This window comes from Periplaneta americana, chromosome 8, assembly GCF_040183065.1.
Source record: "Periplaneta americana isolate PAMFEO1 chromosome 8, P.americana_PAMFEO1_priV1, whole genome shotgun sequence".
Taxonomy (NCBI): Eukaryota; Metazoa; Arthropoda; class Insecta; order Blattodea; family Blattidae; genus Periplaneta; species Periplaneta americana.
In genome coordinates, this window is record NC_091124.1 from 82,451,607 (window position 1) to 82,477,089 (window position 25,483).

The 25,483-nt window shown below is 35.8% G+C and overlaps 1 protein-coding gene across 1 annotated transcript in view; it reads right to left on the bottom strand.

Annotated features, from left to right (window-relative positions):
* The window catches only part of LOC138704817 (hyaluronidase Tab y 2.0101-like), a 55,772-nt gene extending 30,661 nt beyond the window's left edge, over positions 1 to 25,111 (bottom strand). The window contains exons 1-2 of the mRNA XM_069833098.1: positions 25,028 to 25,111; positions 16,231 to 16,520 (exon numbers count right to left, since the gene is read on the bottom strand). Coding sequence (XP_069689199.1) covers positions 16,231 to 16,520; positions 25,028 to 25,077 — 340 coding nt within the window. The 5' untranslated portion in view covers positions 25,078 to 25,111. The remainder of the gene's footprint in view (positions 1 to 16,230; positions 16,521 to 25,027) is intronic.
* Positions 25,112 to 25,483: the final 372 nt, after the last annotated feature.

Here is a 25,483-nt window from a genome sequence, read left to right on the forward strand (position 1 = left end):
TGGACCGGTCACATCACTTAACATGAACTGCTTATACTATGAGACCGGGAGGTCGCTCAACTCTTCTATACTACCGTACATCAGCAACCTGATTGCATGCTGCATGTGGCAATTCAACGAAGTCTAATCATAACTCATTCACAAACAGCCAAATCAATACCCGTACTGAAACTGTGTTACTGAAACAAAAGCTGATATGCTGTTGCAGGTCTGTATAGCCCTGTCGCGTTCCCCTCCAAGGCGATTCACTCGCTCCAGGTAGGGGAATAGAAAGTGCACATCGCACAGAAACTACTGCACAATGTGAGCGACAGCACAATGTCCAGGGTTTTGACATGCCTGCAATACGCTACCAAGAATTACAAATGAACAGATAATAAAATCCTTAGAAACGTACCTTTAGAAAGTAAGAGAAAATGAATGAGGGAAATAAATAAGTTAAAAGACATGTAAAATAAATTTTAAAATGTATGTGTGAATGTAATGTAAGAAGGTCTACCTATTACTAGTAAAGCCGATTAAGTCCACTTTTTGTGTAAAATAAGTTAAGTACAGTCCCCGACTTGTCTTTCCGTGCTCTGTATTCTACTAAAATGAAATAAGTCCGAAATGTTACATGCAGGCAACAAAACAATTATTTTATTTGAAGAATTCATTATGATTTTTCGTGCATTAATAAAGTTCTAGAGGAATTATATGTGGAAGTGATCATTATCTTTTAAGATCAAAAATTATATTCCCCGCATGAAAAGAGATGCAAAAGAGAAGTTGATGATAGAGAAAACACATCTGAGGTAAATGATAAAAAATATAATTTAGAAAGTTTGAACAACGAAAGTACCTCATATTTGTATACAAAGAGACTAAATGAAAAGATAGACGATAGGACATTTGAAACAACACAACAATTACGAGTATATTCGTATATTTCTGATAAAATGCATGAAGCTGTTAAAGAGGCTCTGGGAGAGAAACAGAAATTCCAACAGAAGAAAAGCTTATATTATTGGAATGAAGAGATTGAAAGAGAAGTAATTGATAAGAATCAAAAGTATTTGAAGTGGATAAATACAAGAGCAGTTGAATATAAGATTATATATAAGCATGCACAGGCTAAAGTCAGAAGACTAGTAACCAAAGAAAAAAATAAATATTCGGAGAAAAGATGTAATATAATTGATATCTATATAGGAGGTACAAAGAGCTCTGAAGCATAGAGCATATTAAAAAATTTAAGAGTAATTATGTAAATAATAAATATTTAAACTTTATTTCATTGGAAAATTGGAAGAAATATTTTGAAGAGCTATTGCAAGAAAATAGACCAGAATATGAAATTAATACAGAAATGATGAACAGATTGTGGAAAATTACAACGATAATAGCATTCAAATTAAACTAGAAATGGTGAAACAAGCAATAAGTCAATTTAAAAACAGAAAAGCTAGTGGTAATGGAGGAATTGCTGGAGAACTGGTGAAGCATGGAACAAGTAAACTTTGAGAAAAATTAAGAGAGTTATTTGAAAGATTCATAAATGGAGAAGACATACTAACTGAATGGAAATTGGGGTATACAGTATATCCACAATCCATAAAAAAAGGATCAAAGAATGAATGTAATAATTATAGAGGTTTGACTGTTACAAGTACTATTAGTCGTTTATATGGTAAAATATTAAAAGGAATTCTAGAAGAAGAATACACAAATAAAGAAGCTGAAGAACTTGTTTAGGCCTAGACGATCTACTACTGACAATATTTTTTTCTAAATCAGATTATTGAAAAGACAATAATGTGCAATCAAGAATTACATACTGTATATTATTTGTGGATTTGGAAAAAGCATAAGATATCATTAAACTTTGGGAATATTTGAAAAAGAGTTGATATTTCAAAAAGTTTAATTAAAGCAATTAAGAATTTATACAGACATTCTTTGGCAAGAATAAAAACAAAAAATAAGGTATCAACTGAATTTCGCATTACTAAAGGATTACGTCAGGGATGCTGCCTGTCTCCAACACTGTTTAAAATTTACCTGGAAGAAGCTCTGAAAGGATGGAAGAAGAAATGAAGACATATGGGTGTTTTGGTTGGTGACAAAAATATATACGAGTATACTCTACAATTTGCGAATGGTCAAATTATACTAGCAGAAGACTATGATGATATTGAATACATGAGCAGAAAACTCATTGAAGAATATGAAAAATCTGAATTAAAATTTAATTTTGAAAAATCTCATTATATGGTTATAGGGGGACAGAAACAAAATCTGATACTTGAAAATAAAGGTGTTATTAAATACAGTAATAAATACAAATATTTCGGTGTTACAATCACAGATGATAAATTGTAGGTAAATGTAATAGAAATTATGGTAAAACCCGTATGCAGAAATGTGGTGGTACACTATAACTGGTATAAATGTTGATGACAATACAAATAAACAAATAAATAAATCTCTAACTAAGCATTTCCTCATTTCCTGTAATTTCATTTGGTAACACACGACCCTCAGTATCACAAATGAAGTCTTCTACCTCAAGACACAGTCCAGAACAAACCATACGTAAGTTCTATGCTTTTGTAGACATAAGATACTGTTTGGTCGTGGGCGTGTTTACCAAACAAAGTTTCTTAATCCAAGTTTGCTTCTTCTCTTCATCTGTCACCAGCGAGAATCAGTTCATTGTAAGCGTCTCCATTTGACCATCGATCGTAACTCGTATTTCCATACCCTTGCTTCCCTCCTCTGCGGTCAGCCATTGCACAGTCCACTCAGAATTCCTTCGCCTTCCCTTGGGCTTAAACGGGGAAGGCGTATTGCGCTTCGCGATCCGATTAGATGCAAAAACAAGAAGTCATTTTTTGGGCGAACCTACAGAATAATGTAAATAAAAGGTCATGCCACAGTTGCGACTCGTATTCGACTGCGTATGAATAGCAATTATGCTACACCAGAGGTTTCCAACCTTTGAGTGTCACGTACACTTTAAAGCTCATATTTCATTTTTGCGGACCCTCAAAATGTTTTGTATAATTTAGATTGACAATCATGTTCATTAAACATTTACATAATGTAGTGAATCAAATATCCTTAATAAATTGACAGCGATATTAAATTTCAGTTTCAGCTTTTGAATATAATCTGAAAATACAAAAAAAAAAAACACTTATTTTGTATTATATAATATATTTGCTGTGAAAAATGGAACCAGTGTTTTTACCAATGAGATGATTCAAGTCTTTGGTATCAAAATTTAAACAAATTTTTTTAGACTTAACATAAAGTTATTAGTGGAATGTTTGATGTTTTGCGACGTCCGGCTCAATTGTAGATACTCTAAGTCGCAAATCTACCTCAACATTAAGTTTACTTCTATAATTATATGTTCTTCAAGAAGAGCAGAGCAGAAAATGTACTCTCACACAAGTATGCTGATGTACGTACTGTGTATGGCACTTATGTATTGCAGTTAGGGAAACATCAAGCTATATGGATGGCGCAAGAAATTAAAATTACAAAAGGGACATTGTAGAAAACACGGTTTTTAAGCTATGGTCCGTCCCAGGAATCTGTAGAGTAGAAAGACGAAACAAAACTTCTGCGCAAGTGGTATGTGGGAGGGCTAGGACCAATGACTGCCCTGGGGGAAGGCATTGCTTGAACGAAGCAGCAATCGCTTGCAGGGAGGGGATCATTTTATCTGTACTCTACTTCAACCACGTGCATCTTACCCCTTAGCGACCTCGAGCTGATACTACCCTCCTTACACTCCGGCACAGATAGACTGCGCCCCCATAAGCGCGAAGTTGCTCTACACATTCCTGGAACGGATCATAGAATCAGAAGAAAAGTTCTAATATTTTAACGGCATCTCTTTTTTTTTTTTGACGGAAATACTACTATTTTTCACAAAGTGAGGATTTTTCATAATTTTTTATTGCAGAAAGTATAACATTCCCTTAATTTTAATGTCAATCAATGAAGATTTTTTATACTTCCAAAGAAATCGGAAAATAATCATCAAAGTGTTACTACAAAGTCACTGAGAATGGGATATGAATCGAATTATCGACTGATAAACTCAGTGAGACCACAAGTTTAATTTTTTATCGCACTTCAGTCTTATCGTAAATGGTGAACACAGTTAAGTTGTACTTCATAGATAATTAAAAAACAAACTATCGTATAGGTACGCAAGACTTGCAAGGCAAGAGAAGTTCCTCAGGCGAACTCATTCCTTTTAAAGACTGTACCTCAAAAGTGTTTTATAAATAGCATTCCGGCAAACTGATAAAACAGCAACTTGTTTCACCTATGACTTAATGAGTAATAAGCAGGCAACGCATTTCTGTTCCCAAACGTACAGCGGATCGAGTAGTTTCTTTTGGTACGTCTACCATATTACGTCACAGGGATGCATAAGCAAGTTAGAATTGCAAGAAGGTACGCATGGGGTCATTAAATATCAATTTTGTAATGTATTATAAATATTTTCCTGTAACGACGTATTACGTAGAAAGAACATTCTCTTAGTTTAAACAAATTTTATGTGATGTTTGTAAAAGATTTGCATTTCATAACCTCAGCATATATGTTTCCGTTCACTGCAACGGGATATGTTTTGATAAATGAATTATTCGTATATATTGTGAAAATGTAAATATTGCTAATTTGTACATTGATTTTTGTTACTATTATTTTGTCCCTATAACGTCATGTGATGTAGGAAGAATATTTTCTTAGCTTAAGCAAATTTTACTGGCAGTTACAGTAAAAAATATAAATTTCATAATTTCGGATTATATGTATTTGTTCACCGTAACGGAGTTGATTTCGTTAAATGAATTAATTGTATATATTATATAGTATTTACAGTTAATGTGTATCATATATATATTGTATATACTAGTTCAGTATTATTATCATCGATCTAATTATATATGTAGCACTAATATTTTGTACAGAGCTAGTTTCGCAATGTTAGTGCGTTTATATGTTTAAAAATTAGTTGGACAGAACATTTCAATTTAGTAGCAATCCCACTTATTGTCATGCTCCATTATTATTATTATTATTATTATTATTATTATTATTATTATTATTATTATTTATCTAACTAGGTTATACAGGGACATAATTTTATTTTTACTAACATCTTTAATATTAACCTGTCTACACATTTAGAGAACCGGAAACACCGCTTGCTCCCCCCTCCAAGACTAGAGTTCGAAGATACTGGCGTAAAACACAAATCACTCTACTAGGTATAGGATGGAAGAAAAGTAGTTCATCCATTTACGTAAACTATGAAATATCGAGATTTTGAGTTTGATAATTTTCATTAGGTTTTTCTTTAATCAAAGTACAGTACTGTATTAAGAATAAGTGTTTTTACTCACGAAGTGAGTTATCCATGCGAACGTATTCATTATGCAGTGTATACTGTCTACAGCACATTAGCGTACAATATAGAGGAAGAAGTTAAATTGAAAAATAATCATAATATGAATATTTAAACACAATTTTGAAAATGGTGGCCGTTCATTTCGATACAGGCTTCAGTTCTTTTGTGCATATTATCGCACTATAGACTATTGCATCTAATTCCAATTGCAAGTTTCGTCCTTCGTACTAGTAACTCATGTTGAAATAATTCTGTACCTACTCTACGTACTGTGAATTCAATCTTTACTTCTGCCCGACCCGAAAATATAAAATTACTCAGACATGCTATCTACTGTCCGTCCAAGTGGTTATGCCGCAGGATTGTAGAAAGGGAGGAAATCACGTGACAGTTAATTACTTAACGAGGCCCTTTTATTTAAGTTAAATTAAACAGCTGTATAATATTACTTAAACGTCCAATTCCTAAGAGAAATTAATGTTTTCAGAAAAGAGCTAAGACAGCCCAGCTTTTACAGAGGGGCGAGCAGAAGCAGGTGGGGAAAATCGGGATGCGACGTAGGCAAACGGACAGTACCTGTGCGAAAATATGATTCAATATTGAAAGCTCTTTCGTCACTGGAAAATGCGAACATATTTCTGGAACGTACTATACTCAGTAACTTATACTGCTTACCATCTGCGGTCTTGGTTCTGTGTGGAGTTGGAACTTCCTTAGTAGAAGGGGTGGGAGTGAAGTACATTCAAAAACTCAGGTACAATAAAAATTGAAGTAAAAATAAAATGATGTCCCTGTACTTTTCGTAGCGTCCTGACGTAAGCAATTAGGGTCAGAGTTTGAACCCTGAGACTCCAGGATATACTAACCGATAACTTTCCTAAGTTGTTTGGAAACGAAAATGGCGCTGCCTGGTAATAAGCCACTGAACAAACAAATATGAGTAGATGCCTACACCGAATATTCGTTGGGAACATACATTCCGCCAGAATTCCCGTTCCCCCTCAAACATAGGCATGTAACTCGGCATCAAATTAATTAACGATAATTTTATAATGCAAGTGTTTCCAAGCTACTACAATAAATCATTCTACCATGAACAACTAAGCCTTCCGGTAATTTTAAATGTTTTTAAGCATAATAATAAACCAGCCAAGTTCAACCGTAACTCGTATGTGTTACTGGCATTTGAGCTAGAGCACACCTAGATTTGAGGGGAAAGGATTTGCCAGCTGTCCGTCCCTTATTATGACATTCACATTAGTTCATTCGCAGTGGCGATGGCCTTGTGAGTTACTGTAATTTTCAATGGTTTATCCCAGTAGTGTCAGAGTTGTAAGCTCTAAAACCGGTTGTGGAGATAGATCGGAGCTTGAACTTGCTTATATCTGTGGAAACACCGGAGCACGCAACCAGTTTAGTGGAGCGCTCCGCTCCGTTTAGTCCCTGTCTGACAACGCTAGTTTATCCAAAGACGTTCAGATATTAATTTTTCTTCCTTGGATTCGGTTTTTACTATAAATGTTAGTTTGTTAGAAAAATATCTTGATATTATAAAGCAATTACATACAATTTCCGAATTACAATTTGCCGACTTGAAAATGATAAACTGGGAAATTCGCCAGTTTAACAACTCTCTGAATTCCCCCTGCAGTGAGGTTTCACATAATCTCCTAATGGAATTACTTTAATTACAGAATTCTTCTACAATTAAAAATATTCTAACAAAGAAGGCTGGAAACTATTTAAATCACTTCCCTGTGATAGATTTCCACGGTTGCGTGTATTTACAACAAATGTAATGACAATCCATGTTGAATCTTTCGTACACTACTTTTAACACTTGAATATAAATAATTGATTAAATGACGATCTTACTCGTGTTAATTATGTAAGCATGTGTGGCTTACAGCTGTTTCGGTGTTACTTAACACCATCCTCAGAGCCTACTAGATCTCGGCGCTATCTCAACTTCGCTGCCTATTGTGTGGGTGCATTCGTGTGAAGAAGAATTGTGTCAAATAGTGTGTGTGTTCTGAAATTGATCTGTGTGTTGAGAATTTTATTAGGGTATGTTTTAGTGTGTCTGTATATTTAATATTGTTCTAGTGTGTTGAGTTTTTGGTTTTTGGGTTGTATTTGTAGGATTTCCTTCAATGTTATGTAAATTTTATGATATAACCATATTTAAGTTCTTTTTAGATGCTTATCCCTTCAAACAATTTTTGTTTATGCTTTTACAATTTTTTAGACATTGAACATAAAGATATAATTCTATATACTACGTCATTATTCGATACTATGACATATATAACTTGTAAACTTTATGTCTGCATTTGTTTTTAATTTCACTCCATCTTATAATGTATTTTATTTGTCATTTTAGTCCCACAAGATAAGAGAGGAGGCTGTTTAGTAATCTTTATATGAAAGTCAGGATAGGAGACGAAATGTCTGAAAGAAGATAAACAGGGAGAGGAGTACGACAAGGATGCCTTTCAACAACATTTCTGTTGGGTCCCTTTACTGTCATACCAGTACAGTGTCTTCGACATGAAATATATGGTAATCATTATGTAGGTCTGGAAAAAAAGAAACACCTGAAAGATATACGATCAGCAATGTATGAAGTTAGTTCCTCACTGAGTTCTATGTCAGATGAAAAAACAGAGATTTGAAGGCCATGATTCCAAGGAAGAAAATAAAGAATACTATTTGCAGATCTGTGGATAATAAATAGAACGCAGGACGTACGAAATGTTTATGGGACTTATGGGAAAGTGTGAAGTTTGTTTTTATCTCAGTGTGTTAATTTTAGCAGTATCATCAAACCATTGATAAATATTTGTCAAAAATTGTCATATGTGCCTCTAATATTTTTCTAAAAAATAAAATCTCAAAATTGTTTAAAAGAGAAAGACTTTTATTAATAAAACGCTGTTTATAAACTTGGTACTTTGCACCTTTCTACTGTTAAGTATTCAATTGTAACAGGAAAACCAGTTTATACAAAACTTAATGCCAATATGGTACATAATATGTGTGGAATCAGCGCAAATATATATGCACTATATAAAATGCACGCGAAGTTTTAAAGCCTTATTGTGTTGAACTAAAATATTATAAGATTTCCTATAGAAATATATAATTAAGTAATCTATACAATAACATTCATCGGTGCAAACGCAAGGAAGTATGAGCAAACATTTGTCAGGAAAAGAATGGCTGAAATAAAATGGGTCTCGTTTGTTGATTGTGAAACCAAAACTAATACTGATGTATATTATGAAATCCCAAAGAAATTGAGTCGCGCCATTCAGACCGAAATGCGCGGAATTCTGTTGTGCTTCTGCATGACAAAGAGGGACCTCATACCGCGACTCGAACAGTTCAACTAATTAAACATTTTGTTGGCAAGCTTTTCTCTTTCCTCCGCACAGCATCCACCTCGTGCTAAATGACTACTTTTTACTGCGCCTAAGGAAATGAATCGACTTTGCAGATAATGAGAAACTGAAGACACGAATATCAAAGTGGCTCAACTCATTGGGAGGATATAAAGAAGCTGGTATTACGATTAACAAAATGCGTGACAAACATGACAACTAAGCGGAAAAGTGATTTATGTAGAGATATTTTAACTTGTAATAAACCATTTTGTCTCTCATACACGAGTATATTATTGTTATTTACTAAATGGGCATTTTTGGGCGTTCTCCGTAGAACATTTCAAATGTATCGGACGGAAAAGGACATCACATTACGACGCCCAAAAACCTTCAAATTTTTAAAGAAATTAAACTCCGATATTACAGAGAATGTAGTTATTAACCCCATTACTATTGATAAATGGTTCAAGTATTTCCACAACCTATGGTTCAAGACAGACACTCCTTTTCACCAACAATGTTCTCATACCAGTTTCCAAGTCAGAGGGCAGTCAAGAGATATCTAACTGGCGTCCAATAACCATCTCATCTGTACTTCGTAGGGTAATCGATCGCATTTTTGGACAAGAGATTACGAAATTTCATATAATTTAATGACTACCAAATTGGATTTTCTAAAACACCAGGGACACTAATAAATACTTAAATTCTCCGATCAGTTCTTCATGCTGCTAAAACAAAAAAGACTGACGTAACAATTGTCTTTCTGGACATCACGAAAGCTTTTGATAGTGTTGGCCATGATCACATAAGAGCTACTTTGGAAAGTTCTCCTGCCCCAACACAACTTACCCAACTTGTGATAGCTCTACAGGAGGGAAACACAACACGAATTGAATTAGGTCACACAAAAACTAAGCCAATTGTTCTAAAGAAAGGAGTCATGCAAAGATCTCCTCTGTCGCCAGCTTTATATAATTTAGCAACAGATCATATTTTAAATGAGTTATGCGAGCAGACAATAACATCAACTTTTGGATTTGAACTTGTACCAGGACTGCCTCCTGTAACTGTTCTCGGCTTTGCCGACGATACCGTACTTATTGGTAAAGATGAAGTTTCCGCTAGTGAACTGACAAGAATGGCTTATCAAAGATTTACAGACATTGGGCTTAACTAAAATCCTAATAAATCCGTAATTATAAATATCTCCAAAGGTAAGCTTGTCGGACACAATCTCAGTATATATCCTGATTTTGACATTAAATCTATTGGTACAAACGACTCTATTCGTTATCTGGGAATAAACTTCTCTGACTCAATAATGTTCAATCTCCAGTCAACACTAAAAGATCTAAATAACAAACTTGAAACTCTTACCTCGTCACCTTTTCTTCATGCAGACCAGAAATATTGTGTTCTAAATACCTCCATGTGTCCTTCCTTAATATATCAATTTCAAACCATCCTTTCTGAACTTATAACAAAAAAGTTCTTGGATGACGCCGACAAATTAATAAAAAGTGCACTGAAAGAGGTACTGAATCTGCCTACAGACATTCCCGATGCAATGGTCTATAGTCCCAGGAAGTACAAAGAACTAGGAATTTTTCGAACAAAATGGGAAGCACTATTACAACAAATTAATGTCCTTCGATGTTTACACAAATCTCAAAACCCATAACATCATACAAACACGTCAGGTTCATGAGGAGAGCATTAGATGTGACTAATCTCTGAACATTGTTCCAGAAGATGCCTTATTTCATAAGAATGAACATTTCTTAAATGCTACAAAGATTCGTAACCTTCTGAGGAACAGAGAATTTGATGTTTGGTGTCGTCATCCACAGAAAGGGAAAGGCGTAGTTTTATTTAAACAATATCCTAGTGCCAACAAATGGATTTGTACACACGAAGGACTCTCCAACAGCGAATGGCGCGATGGCATTAAAATGGTTGGAAATGTTGCTGCAGTACGTGCTGTGCCGGGAAGATCTCAGGATAACCGTTGTGGGCATTGCCACAACGAGGTTGAAACTCTTGCACACGTCCTGGGATCCTGTCCGCACGGCGAAGGTCTGCGAAACGCTAGACACCACCAAGTACGATCAATTATAGCCACTGCCCTTAAAGATGCCGATTACAACACCTTTGAAGAAGTACATGGTCTCTCCGTCACTGGCAGTACACGGCGCATAGATATAATAGCTTTCAAGGAATCTACAAGATCTGGATTCATAATTGATCCCACTGTGCGTTTCGAAACGAATGAGGAACAGCCAGCAGAAGTGGATAAGGAAAAAAAGAATATCTACAATCCTACCATTCCATATTACCTCCAAACGTACCAGCTAGAAGAGCTTGAAGTAATCGGACTTCTGGTTGGAGCAATAGGTACCGCTACTCTCTTCATGAAAGATGTGTTTAAGAGGTTTGGAATACCTACATCTATTATTCCGATTGTAACTTTAGCTGCATTGAAAGGATCAATTGCTCTCCTGAAGCATCGCCTATATTCGAAATGAAACCTAGTTCATTAGTATTCTTTACGTTTTCGTAACACTTGCTTCTCTAAAACTAGGTATATTTCCACCAATCACAAAATGTATTTGCAGTTATGTACTTGTAGGAGTTTCATTGTCAAAACAAAATTAATGGTTCACTGAACTTGTAAACATTTATATGGTTAAGTACTCTTTGTTTATTGTGGCAGCTCACGAATAGTGAGATTTCTAAATTAAAATTAACATTTGAAGAATTGAGTAGAGCTCTTAAAATTCCAAAAATGGTAAAACCCCAGGAGATAAACATGGATCTCTTTAAATACTGTGGATTGCACTTTACCTATAGATTTCCGTAACTTTTGAACTATATTTGGAATGGTTCCAAACCTCCTACTAGCTGCCAAAAAGCTCTTGTGATTCCAATTTATAAAAAGGGTGATAAGAAGAAGAGTGACAACTATAAGGGTATGTCTATTAAATACGGGCTACAAAATATATTCCAACATACGGTAATCAAAATTATTTTTTTATTTATTTTAGTAGGTTGTTTTACGACGCTTTATCAACAGCTAAGGTCATAATCAAAAACAAATTATCTATATTTTACGCTGACAAATTGGGATAAGAACAGAATGGCTTCCGACAAGGAAGGTCTTGTTGCCACAATTATTTCACATGGATAATATAAGTTGAAAAACACAGAGAATTTAATATTGAAACACACAGAGGTTTTATTGATTTCGTTAAAGCTTTTGATAAAGTTAACAGGCAACAACTCCTCGAGATAACGGTCAATGATAATGTACCTAATCAGTTCATTACTACAATATATAATACATATAACACCAACCAAATTGCTATACAAATCGACGATAGATTCTCCACTTGGGCTCCTATAAATCGAGGTGTCTGACAGGGCCGCGGCCTTTCTCCACTCCTGATTATTATATACATGAGCCATATTATTCACTTATGGAGACAAGACTTTAATGCTGGAATCTCACTAAGCCGAAATTCCCATCTCGAAACAATTTATTATTGCTGACGATCAGATTATTATTGCAAGAACGGAATACGAACTTCAATATGCCATACATAACTTACAAAATACTTCTTCCAAATTTGATATCACAATCTCAACACAGAAAACGAAAGTAATGCCATTTTTAGGCACAGAACCAATTCAGAGTAAAATTTGTGTAAATAATATTTTAATAGACCGTGTTAATTTATTCAGTTACCTTGGTTACAATCTCTCATTTCTGACGAAGAAGATATGAAGATTAAAATTTCTAAATTCACCAAGATCCTAAGTGTAATCAATCAGATTTTTAAGTCTTCTCAAATCCAGGGACACACTAGACTCAGGGTATATAAAACTCGTGCTCAACCAGTTCTCATATATGGAAGCGAAGCCTGGACCATCAAAAAGGCTGACGGAAGAAGGCTCACAACAGCCGAAATGCGATTTATGAGAAGAACTGCTGGTTACTCCCTCCTTGACCATAAAAGAAATGAGGAAATTTTTAAAGAATTAAAAGTATATGCAATTACCCAGTACATGTAATAGAACAATACAGACTGAACTGGAAAGAACATGTTGACAGAATGGCCTCCAACTGCTTGTCAAAACTGATCTTTCGCTATACTCCAAGAGGCCGAAGGAACTTGGAAAGATCTAAAAAGCTCTGAATAGAGACCGTAACAGGTCCCTAGGTCTAATACGTGAAATGATTATGATGCTAAATTCTTTAAAAAAATCTCTGCATATAATATGTGTATCAGAATGTTTAATATTAAATGCTTAATGCAATTTTGCTAACGAAATTCACAGAAAAACTCTACAAGCTGTGAAATTTACGAAAATGATAAGAACCTCTTTATTTTCTCGCGATTGAATACAGTTGTTCTCGCAGAAATTTCTAAGCTGTGCATATGTAGAATTTCGAAGATGCATTATTATAGCTTATTTAAATACGAACAAATAACGTAGATATAAACAATTATTACTTAAAACAGTATAATTTATGTACAGTTGGAACTCGAACTAATTCGTTTTCTTAATCAATTTAATAATGTATTTTCTGCCTTTTTAAGTAACAAAAGTGGCGGTGTCCAATGCACTCTACACACATAAAATAAATTTTATGTCTGCTTCCTTCATTCGGAGGCTGCAAAAGACGAAGCCTTCTACACTATTAATTACATATATCTAGAAAATAAAAAAAATTGAGCGTGAAACACTAAACAATTTAAATATACTGACCGATCAAATCGAGAAAAGAATGTAGTAAAACAGAACATCAGTAACTTACAAGAAATACAAATGATGTTTAAGTATTTCTAGTGAACCTTTTGGCGAAGCTAACCTAATTATCCTTAATAAAATGACATCTACAGAGTTTCGCAAAAGTCTCCATATATAGGAAATGTAAGTTCAAAATAAAAATGTCACATAGTGTGCTCAATGTGGCCAACCTGTTCCCCAGATCTCACACACTTTGATTTTTTTCCTCTAGGGTCACCTTAATTTGCATGCCTACCAGGAGGAAATTCGGAATTCTCTACATCTGAATGGTATCGGGAGAAAACAGATAATGCCACGAAACATCATTATAGAGAAAAAACAAGTTTTAATACCTGAATATTTTTGGTTTTTAATCAGTGTATCAAATGTCCAAAGTTACTTTATACGACCATTTCCACTTTTAATGTTTTTTTTTTTTTTTTTTTTGCGATTGTGACAATTCTGTAGTCTCAGTTGCCACGTTTAGAATTTGCAATATACCATAAAATTGCTAAAAATTATCATTTCTTGATTTCCCCCACAATTTTCATCTGCAAGCTCTTATCGTCGATGCCTTCATGTGACGACGGTCATGTTGCAGCTTCTGCATCGAAACAGGTTGGAATAAATTCACCGACCTGTGCCTGACTCTCGAAAGCCTTTATATTGAACACATTATGTAACATTTCTATTTTTATCTCATATTCCCTATGTATGGAGACTTTTGGAACATCCTGTATTTGGAATAAATGAGCTTTCCGGTTTGGAACACGTGTAACATACGTTTAACGAAACTCAGATAATTAAAATTCATACAGAAAGAAAGATAAACTCGGAAAGTTTCATTGTACTCGTAGTAGGCCTACATCACATGTTGTAAGACCGCTGCGTAATAACATTAATTTTGTTCATTGTCGAGACCAAACGGCTGCTATGGAGGACTGAAAAACATACTCTCGCAGAAAGTCGCAGCACTTTGTCTTCTGGTTTTAGAGCCTGCTGCAACTTTAGGATCTTCCACATAGTCGACTTCGGTATTTGCAGCGTTGGCTCTGTGATGGTGCATTTTCTCGGACTACGTGGGAAACTTTACTGACACGCTCACCTGTTTCTTCGCTTACTGGCGGGCGTTCGGTTGATTTCCTCTTACAAATGCATCCCCCTTGCTTTAAAATCGGAGTACCACTTGCGAATTGGAGGTCCACTATGTGGTTCTGTAGCAAACCTTGTTCGGAAATGTCGCTGTATACTAATAAGTGACCGGTTAACATCAAAATCAAGGTTACATAAAGGTTTTCTGTCCTCCATAGCAGCCATTTCGTCTCAACAATGAACAAATTATTATTACGTAGGGTTACAAAACGTCCGTATTTAGCAGGATATGTCTGTATTTTGAAGGTTTGTCCTGCCGTCCGTATTTATTTTTGAAGATTTGTTAAATGTCCGTATTTTTATGGAAAAGTCACACTCATCTCATTTTTTATAATTACATTTCAAAACATATTTCTGAACTGCGAATAAAACTATAGTTTTTCGTCCCTATATTTTATTCAGAGTCTGAACTCATTGCAACGGTAGAATAATGTTCCAAGTATTAGCATCACTGGTCAATAAACTTTCATTCTTCATCCATCCTACTGTATGTTATTCAGGGACTGAACTCACTTCAATGTCACAATAGTGCTGCAAGTATTTGCGTCAATGGTCAGTATTCTCCTTCGAATATAAGCCACGAATAAACCATGACAGATCACGCTTTGTCCGTAAAATCGGTCGATCGACGTGCATATACAGTGGCATGACCCGCAGTACCATCAGTAACACGAGGTTGAGCCAATTTAATATTTTTTCACCTGAAAATCAGCATCAGTAAAACTGTAAACATACGAAATTATTCTTCCGAGAGTAGTGGTGATCTGTCAGCAAATATAAGGTGAGTGAAGTAGTTGTTGTAATTATGGCTACATGTAAAATTTGGTTTAAAAAAATAGGTTGGTGTTTCTCATGTAGGCCTATGTTTCTGTATTCAGTGCTGGAATTAAAATGTACTGTACTGTGATTTTTTTCTTTTATTTTAACTGTATTTTAATTATTTTATTTTATTGTACAGATAATTATTTAATATATTATGCCTACGCAACTTAACAACCAATAATCAATTAAATTCGACTTTTGAATCTGAAAAAGTCCTAAAGAATAAGACGTCTACAAATGTTTTCGTGTTCGGATTTTGCCCTGCTTTTTTAACTAGTTTGTCCTGTTTTTCACACTAGTGAGTATCTGGTAACCCTATTATTACGTAGCTGTCGAACCGCATGTGATGTACTACATCAAAACTTACTTAGTTTCTCTTTATATCGGTATGGATTTAAATATCTGAGTTTCATTAACCATATAAGTTACATGTGTTCGAAACTGGAAAGGTCAATTGTGGGAACCCTGTCTATTCCTTTGGAAATATGATTAAAATGCGCGTCACATTAGTTGTGTAGGAAATGCAGTAAGTGCGATGTTTTAAAACAATGCATTTTATGGTATGTTGCCGTCACGTGCTACTAGTAGCCTATGATTCAAATGTTCACATCTCTTATTGTTAGCCATCAGTGACTGTGTTATATTGATCACTCCACGTACCTGAGAAATGTGGGTCGGGGACGTTATCCTCAACGTTTTGTCGCAATTCCTGCAGGTGCAAAGTGAGGTTGCCCTCCTGAGGAACTCCTCCGTTTATCTTCTCTCCGGACTTGGTTATGATCGGCCAGAGCCCCGGGTTATAGAGCAAAGACACCTGATCACCGCGGAACTCGTCGCCCGTGTTCTGAGCCATTCCCCATACAGTCCTTACCTCGTTGAAGCTTAGATTATAGCGATGACACATGAAGGACGGAACATTCCACACCACGCGGAATACTTCCTCAGCATTACTACAACCCAAAATGTATTTCGAGCAACAAAGTTACTGGCAAGTCATTTCATATTATGAAACTTAGATTATAACATTGTCCTTATTTTTAACCTAAAGAATTACTTTGAGAATAAACGTCACTCCGTGATCTTAAGGGCTGAAGATATTTATTTTTAAGTCTGAGACATTACGATCTCATACAAGGTGATTTCAAAAGGACTATACAACTTTGTAAGCTTACAGAAATTTATTTAGAAAACATACGAAGCTGGTTACAATGCCATCTGATAGCAAAACTCATCAAGTTTTCACTGACATAGCTTTGTAGTATCTAGTTCTGTTACCGCGTGCGCTAACGTAGTTCATTTCAAAATGGCTGCTTTCACAGGTGCAGAGCGACATCGCTGTGTTTTTTTTTTTTTTTTTTTGAAGAAACGAAATCCGCGACAGTGGTTCAGCGAAGATTTCGTACCCAGTATGGCAAGGATCCTCCTACCAGGGCAACAATTTATTCTTGGCACCGTACTTATGTTGAGACTGGCTGTTCTATTACTCATGACAAATCTCCCGGACGTCCACATGTGGCCGATGCTGTGATCGAACAAATGAGGGAAAGCTTTGTTCATAGTCCTAGAAAGTCCGGGGCCGGAACAATTTTTCCTTGAAATTATTCAAACCTGCTTTGCAGGGACACTGCCTGAAAGCCAGATTTGTATAATATATTCGTTACTGGAGGTACGTTAACAGGAAGCCACAATTTAAGTCACTCAGAATTTGTGTGCACTCAAAGTTGGGTTCTGGCGTCTTGTCAGCCCATTTGAGTTGCGTGGATATAAAGGAAAATTTGTGACGGTGTCGTGTACAGCTCAGTCGGGAGAGCATTCATGCGCTAAGCGAAGGGTCCGGTGATCGATACCGGGCCCCGGAACAATTTTTCATTGAAATTATTTAAATGAAGCTGTGTTCGAAAGAATGGGTGAAGAAAGAATGATGCGAAAACTGATCAGGAAGAGAAAAATGAATTGGTTGAGTCATTGACTGAGAAGAAACTGCCTACTTAAAGATGCACTGAAAGGAATTGTGAACAGGAGAAGAGTTCGGGACAGAAGAAGATATCAGATGATAGACGACATTAAAATATATAGATCATACGCGGAGACTAAGAGGAAGGCAGAAAATAAGAAAGATTGGAGAATGTTGAGTTTGCAGTAAAAGACCTGCTCTTGGCCAGAACACGTACGTACGTACGTACGTATGTATGTATGTATGTATGTATGTATGTATGTATGTATGTATGTATGTATGTATGTATGTATGTATGTATGTATGTATGTATGTATATTTATGAGATTCTCAGCGCACAAATGGCCCAAAGCAAAAGATTATATTTATCACTCTGTAACAGTGCGCGAAATGCGATACACAAATGAAACTTGTGCTGAAATCTCATGGAAAGACTGGGAATGATGATTAGTCCGACTTACACTTTGAAGAGAACAATATGAGGAGCTCTTTAAAGCAATAAACTAAACATGCAAATTTTGTGGGCAGGGCTATTTGTGCGCTGAGCGCTGGCTAAGGAGGCGAGATGAGACGCGACGCGTCGAAGGTCCCAATTCAAAGTGATACGTACTACAAGAAGAGCGCCACACTTCCGCTAGAGCTAAACTACAGGGCTAAACGAGGTAGTGTGGGTAGGAGAGGAAAGGGTAGAGAAAAGATGAAGCAAGAGATCTCTATATTGAACGAAGAAAACAGATAACAAGCTGTATTGGGAAAAGAGAAAACCAGACAGATTGAGAACAAAAGTTAACAGTCGAACTGTCACAACTTCTAACGTTAGAAATCTTGGCTTTATTAGACAGAAAGGAAATATTTTTAAGCGCCAATTTTATATTATGTTGTGTCATACTATCTCATGTTATGTTTCTATTCAGTTTCTTAAGGACGATGTATCAACTACGCCCTTCTTTAGAGTCGCTGAAATTGGTAACAGCGAGATGTATTTTTGTGAGAAAAGTTCAAGGATTCGTTATCTGACTGACATTCGCCTTATAGTTTGCATTGCATTGTATTATGTGGGATACGTAACGCTAAGGCGCACTTATATCAGCATAACATTATTGGCAACATAATTTGGCAATAAATCGTAGAAATGTTGACAGAATATTTCTGCAGCAAGGTGCTGAAACCAAATCAGAATTTAGTTAATTCAGGATGATGTGAGAGGAATATGTGCTTCCATTTTGAACCATTTTGAGAAATAATCTTGCTAAATTTCAGTTTCTGTGTTTCCTTCTTTTAGTTCGCACTGTGCCTTTGCACCCTTAATTTTTTCTACCTCAAGCATTTTTATACTATATTTAGTGATTTTTAAATTTCTTACCATATCTCACTTTGACGATGTGTGTCAGAGGAAGCACAATATTGTTTTAGTGCACCTAAAGTCTAATTAGTGTAATATCTAGCTAATCGGCGATGTATGCAATGGAGGGGGAAAGGAACTGGCCACCCTACCCTATTATTTCCTGGTCTAGTTTGCCTCATAAGTGGAGCCTTGTTGGTATCACTTATGAGGTTCAGACCTGTCTTCGGACCACTGCCTGCCTGCCTGCCTGCCTGCTTATTCCTCTTTCTTAGCATTGAGTTTCTCGTGGAGCATTATTATCCAGTTTCGACGCTAGAGTGCAGCAAGTAACTGCCGTTGGTTTGGCTGTGCTAAGTGTGCAGAGTGAATTATAATTTTTAATTTGAAATCTTAGAAGTAATTACAGTGTAGTAAATAAGACTGTAGTTAATTCGAACATTGATTTCCAATAATGTTGTAGCTCGGTTAGAGGAAGCATATTATATTTCTTCGTAAATATGTTTAAACTTGTTAACATATTTTATATCAGTTTCAGGCATTATTTTATTACAGTATATTAATTGATTTTAATAATAATTTTAGTAAGCTTACTTATATGATACAAACCCGTTAATTAGAATTTGTGTTTGGATGTAGTATCGCTTAGAAAAAAAAAGTTTTAAGTTAAGTAATAATATTACTACATATTAAGCACTGCGGAAGAATCCGGACGCCCTGGACCATCGTTTCCCTAAGCCCTTATCTCTTCTGGTACTTAAGGAAGTCGTAACAATATTTATTTTAGGGTACTTTGCATACACTAATAATGTTAATAGAGGTCAAGGTCTCTAGATATCGCTGTCGAACAGCTCTTAGTCACGTCCTCTCATCCCATTCCACTAATGTCCGCCATCTTTGCGCCATCGGTTGCTGTTGTCAAGCAGAACATTCTCCGAAAGTTATCGAAATATCTGTTTTGGAAACTTATTTTATGAACTATATAAATTTAAACACAAATTTCTTCCGCAACCAATCATAGCGCAATGTAAAAAACCTAAGGGTTGGCGCAAATATGGCAGCGTGCGAAAACCTGACTTATGACGGACCTTGATAGAGGTGGATACTACCTGCCACCTAGCGGCAAAATAACTTTTTTCATTACTCGCACATAAGCGCTGATTGAGCAGGCAGTGTAAGCAGCCATAAGATGCAATCCAGCAGGCAGTGCTTCGGATAGTTGACTAAACAACAACATACAGAGAGCGATATACAGAGAGATGAACGATTTTATTTTGTCAATATTGAGAAGCTATTAATCATTTATTTATAGTGCCCTATTGCTGGAGAACACAAAGCAAGCTTGGGAGTTTGTGTTAAAATGGTTTTAACAGTTTTAGAACCATCTGTGAGCTGAAGAGAAACGTGGAGAACTTCATTGAGTCTATACCTGACGACATGGGCCAAACAGTAATATTACTGACAATTTTAAAGAACGTTTAAATCATTGTACTGCTATTTAAAATTTAAATTATGGTTTATTTAACGACGCTCGCACCTACCGAGGTGTTATATCATCGTTGCCGGTGTGCCGGAATTTTGTCCCGCAGGAATTCGTTTACATGCCAGTGAATCCACTGACATGAACCTGTCGCATTTAAGCACATTTAAATGCCATTGACCTGCGCCGGGATCGTACCCGCAACCTCGAGCACAGAAGGCCAGCGCTATACCGACTACGCTACAGAGGCCGATTCGTACTGCTATTCGCGGTGCTCATTTCGAAAATGTTATTCATTGTGCGCATGAATCTCCCATGTCCTGTCCTTAAACATATGCAGTAATAATTGAAATATACAAAATTAGTTCAAAATTGTTTTTTTTTTTTCAAGTGACAGATTGCCAATAATGTTAAACGGCGGTGTAAATGCGCCTTTAGAACCGACTTTAGTGCTGTATGAAAGTTCATGAATATTGAGTCAAATCTCCCCGTCCCCCAAGCAGAAATGTGTATTGACTGTCATTGTAATATGTCTGTGATGAAAGACCGTCTTATTGTTCATTTCACTCACTGCAATTTCATAGTACATCTCTCTACTGAGTCGATAAAAATTCCATGTTCAGAATGAATATTGCATTGTATTTTGCTGCAAAGGCAATTCCTCGGTCGAGAGGATCGACTGACTCGTCTACTAACGAGGCAAGTATTGTCTCCGTGATCAAATGTTCCGTTAGACATAAACAGCATAAAAATGAATAGCAGTTTACGGCTCACTTCCCATCAACTATAGAATTCGGTCTATTTCCTCGACCGAGGAATTCGCTTTATTACGACTGACGAATGTCACAACCCCGTTAATCAAGTTCAGGTATAAATTATCCGTATTAGTCCCTGAGATGTTTCTCTGGCACGAATAGCATCTAGCTAGTGTCCCCTTTAAATACCATAAACGCGTATGGAGGGCACGAAGATAGAGTTCCATGTTTTCATGATCTTAGTAGATACATAGATGGATTTATTCAGCAATATTATACATACAGATGCACTACACCAGCCGTGGCGAGAAAGTGACTCGCGAGACATTGTGGCTTGCAGTGATAGCTGTGCATTTCGCTTGCTTCTAACCTCCGCCAATCCCCACCCTCTCACTCACTGGAGTCAAACTCCTTTCCATTTGTATTTGTCTCTGACCTGCGAGTGGCATATGTCTCTCTCGAAACCATGTACGAAAGTTCCAAGTAGGGTGGGAGGACGCATTTTTTGCTGTCAATACGATGAGAATATTAAATGTATGATTTGTTCACAAGTATTACGAGGAAAACGGTAATGGTAATAGTAATAGTATAAGTTAAATCGCAATCAAAGATAAAATATTATTTCTAAATTAAAGAAACACGTAGTCTAATAAAAGTAAATATCCAGAAACAAGCAACAAATAAAACATCAACAATACATTTAAAATAAAGAAATAAAAGGAATCTAGATACTATCTATTGACCCAAATGTAAATTAATTTACCTTCGATGTCAATTCCGAAATTAATGTTGCTTTTTTTGCAAATGATATTTTTTTACACAACAAACACTGGACTTCATCACCATGTTCGAAGCATAAATATTGTATCTTCCACTCTTCCTTGAAAGCTTTAAGCGCTTCCGTTCCGTCATGATGCGCTGTGTTCTAAGATCTGTACATCCTTTAGCAATGTTTACAGATAAAAGAACTCCGCGCGCGCGCAGCGGGCATAAAATAGCTCTCGCTCGCAATTATTAGTCTCCATCGCAAGACTGATCTATGGTATGTCATCTACGAATATATTAAAAAGAAGGGGTGAGAGTATGCAGCCTTGTCTAACCCCTCTATAGGTAGCCACATTTTCCGAAACTTTCTAACGATCGTACTTTACACAAAACTCTACTTTCTCGTATATTGTTGATATAGCTTTAAGCATTCTCGACAACATTCCTTTTTTCCACAGCTTGTACAACAATGCTTCACGTTCTACCTAATCAAATACTTTTTCAAAGTCTACAAATACGCACAGCAGTTTTCCCCTCTTCTTCTGTGTTTCTTTTAGCCTTAATGAGTCCAAAACAATTATGTCATCTGTTGTACTGTAACCCACTCTGAAACCAGCCTGAAATTTAGAGAGCGAATCATATTGAAGCGTCCACTTCCTCAGTCTCTCATATATAATTATACAGTAAATTTTGTCCATTGTTGGTAAAAGTGCCCCCCTATAATTATTTTTTTCTTAGTTGGTTATTTAACGACGTTGCATCAACTACGAAGTTATTTAGCGTCAATGAGATTGGTGATAACGAGATGGTATTTGGAGAGATGAGGCCGAGGATTCGCCATAGATTACCTGGCATTCGCCTTACGGTTGGGGAAAACCTCGGAAAAAACCCAACCAGGTAATCATCCCAAGCGGGGATCGAACCCGCGCCCGAGCGCAACTTCAGACCAGCAGGCAAGCACCTTAACCGACCGACCCTATAATTATCGGGTACCGACATGATTGGGCATATAATTTTCTATGTCCATTCACTAGGATAACTTTCTCCCATAAAAATTTTGTTAAACATGTTCGTGATTTTACTTGTAGTTGCCTGTATATTAATGCACTCTTTGAGAAATTCAGAAGGTATCCCGTCTACACCCGGTGCTTTTTGTTATTTTTAAACTACTTATAGCTTTCGTCACCTTGTCGGTTGTAAATTCGGTATCTAATATAATAATTTATTTTTCTTAATTTCCTTAGGCCTAATATTCATACGATGAAAATTAATGACACGTCCTATCATAAAAACAAATGGATTCAATTATTTAGTTCGAAATGAAATGTATATTAGTCTATACAGTATATCGTCGTTGTTCCTGCAATAACTCTTATGTGTAAAATATATAATTGTTCAGTAGGAGGAAAAACACATTTATTCTTTCTATGGCAGTAGTACATAGGAGATTGTGAATTCTTACATTTTCGAAAGAAAGAAATATAATTACATATAGGAGATTTTATCATTTGCTGTATCACTATTTAAGTTATTTAATAGAGCAAAAATCCGAAAATCGATAAATATGTAACATAGGAGTTATTGCAGGAACAACGACGATATGTGGGCCAATGTATTTCTTTAAACTATGTGACACTTCATTTGTTATCAAATAATTTTGTAATAAGTTGCGTGTATTTTTTTATGATTGAACTGTACTTCTGCTTTGTCAATGCAGTGGCTCCGTTCCAGTTCGGTAAACCTTGGGCTATACTCGTATATACTACAGGGACATCATTTTATTTTTACTAACATTTCTAATATTAACCTGGCTATACCTTTGGATTAAAGATTGAGAACCGGAAACGACGTTTGCTACCTCCTTCCACGACTGGAGTTCGATGATACTGGGTAAAATACAAACAAATCATTTTACTAGGTATAGGAGGGAAGAAAAGTAGTTTATCCATTTACGTAAACAAGGAAATATTGGGATTGTCAGTTTGTTAATTTTTATTAGGTTTTTGTTTAATCAAAATACAGTATTGTATTAACAAAAAGTGTTTTTATTCATGAATTGAGCTATCCATTCGGACGCATTCATTATGCAGTGTATATTATTCTATCTACAGCACATTAGCGTACAACATAGAGAATGAAGTTAAATTGAAAATAATCATAATATGGATATTTAAACACATTTTTTAAAATGCTGGCCGTTTATTTCGATACAGGCTTCAGTTCTTTTGTGCATATTATCGCACTATAGACTACTGGACCTAATTCCAATTACCAGCTTCGTCCTTCGTACTAGTAAGTCATGTTGAAATAATTCTGTACCTACTCTATAAAAGAGTACCTTACGTACTGTAAATTCAATCTTCACTTCTACCCGATCAGAAAAGATAAAATTACTCAGACATGCTACCTACTGTCCGTCCAAGTGGTTTTGTAGCAGGGTAGTAGAAAGAGTGGAATTCACGTGACAGTTAATTACTTAACGAGACCCTTTTATTTAAGTTATTTTAAACAGTTGTATAATAATACGTAGACGTCCAATTCTTAACAGAAATTGATATTTTCAAAAACGAGCTAAGACAGCCCAGCCACTAGTCTTTACAGAGGGGCGAATAGAAGCGAGTGGGGGAAACCGGGATGCAACGTAGGCAAACAGACGACAGTACCTGTGCGAAAATGTGATTCAATATTGAAAGCTCTTTCGCCACTTGAAAACGCGAACATATTTCTGGAACGTACTATACTCACTAACTCAATACTGCTTACTATGACCGCATACGCGGCCATGGTTCTGTGTGGAGAACGGTTGGAAGTTTACTAGTAGAGGAGGTGGGAGTGAAGTACATTAAAAAATTCAGGTACAATAAAAATTGAAGTAAAAATAAAATGATGTCCCTGTACTTTTCAAAATTACCCTACAGTACTCCAAATCCCCGTTAATGACATTATTTAAGATATACGTGTATACTCGTATATTGTTAATAGTTCAAGAAGGTAAACTATAAACAGTAAAACATTGCAGCATGATGAAGGAACTGGGCTGTTGCGAAGAGGGTAAAAAGTATAATGGATTAGCAAGATTGAAGTATGAATCACATTCATTATCCTCATATTTAAGATACGGTCCATTTTAGTGTCAAATGAAAGAAATAAAGAGAACTCACCTGACTGTGACATACGCAAGTATCAGTAATTCCAACAGCTCCATGAACATTTGTTTGTCTCCTTGGTAACCTCAATACGTAATTAGTAGTTTACCGTCAGGTGCAGAAATATATATTGCTGACATTTATCTAATTTGTGTAAATAGCACATCACAGATATCCTTGAGAGAGAAGATAAAGAAGAGATATTACATAAATTATCACTAGTCAACAAGGTTTTTGTCACAAGGGTGAAAACGTTTATTTTAGATCAATTTTTGTGTGCTGATAGTGGATCTAAACTTGAACATTTTCCATCATGCATCATTTAAGAGGAAAATTGGAAATTGTAAAAAAAAATGAATGAATGAATTTACTAAGGAAATCGGGTATCGAACTATGGACTTTATTTAAACGGTTACACAGTATATTCATACGTTTTATAACTTATTGTTGCTCAGAATATACTAGAAGTGT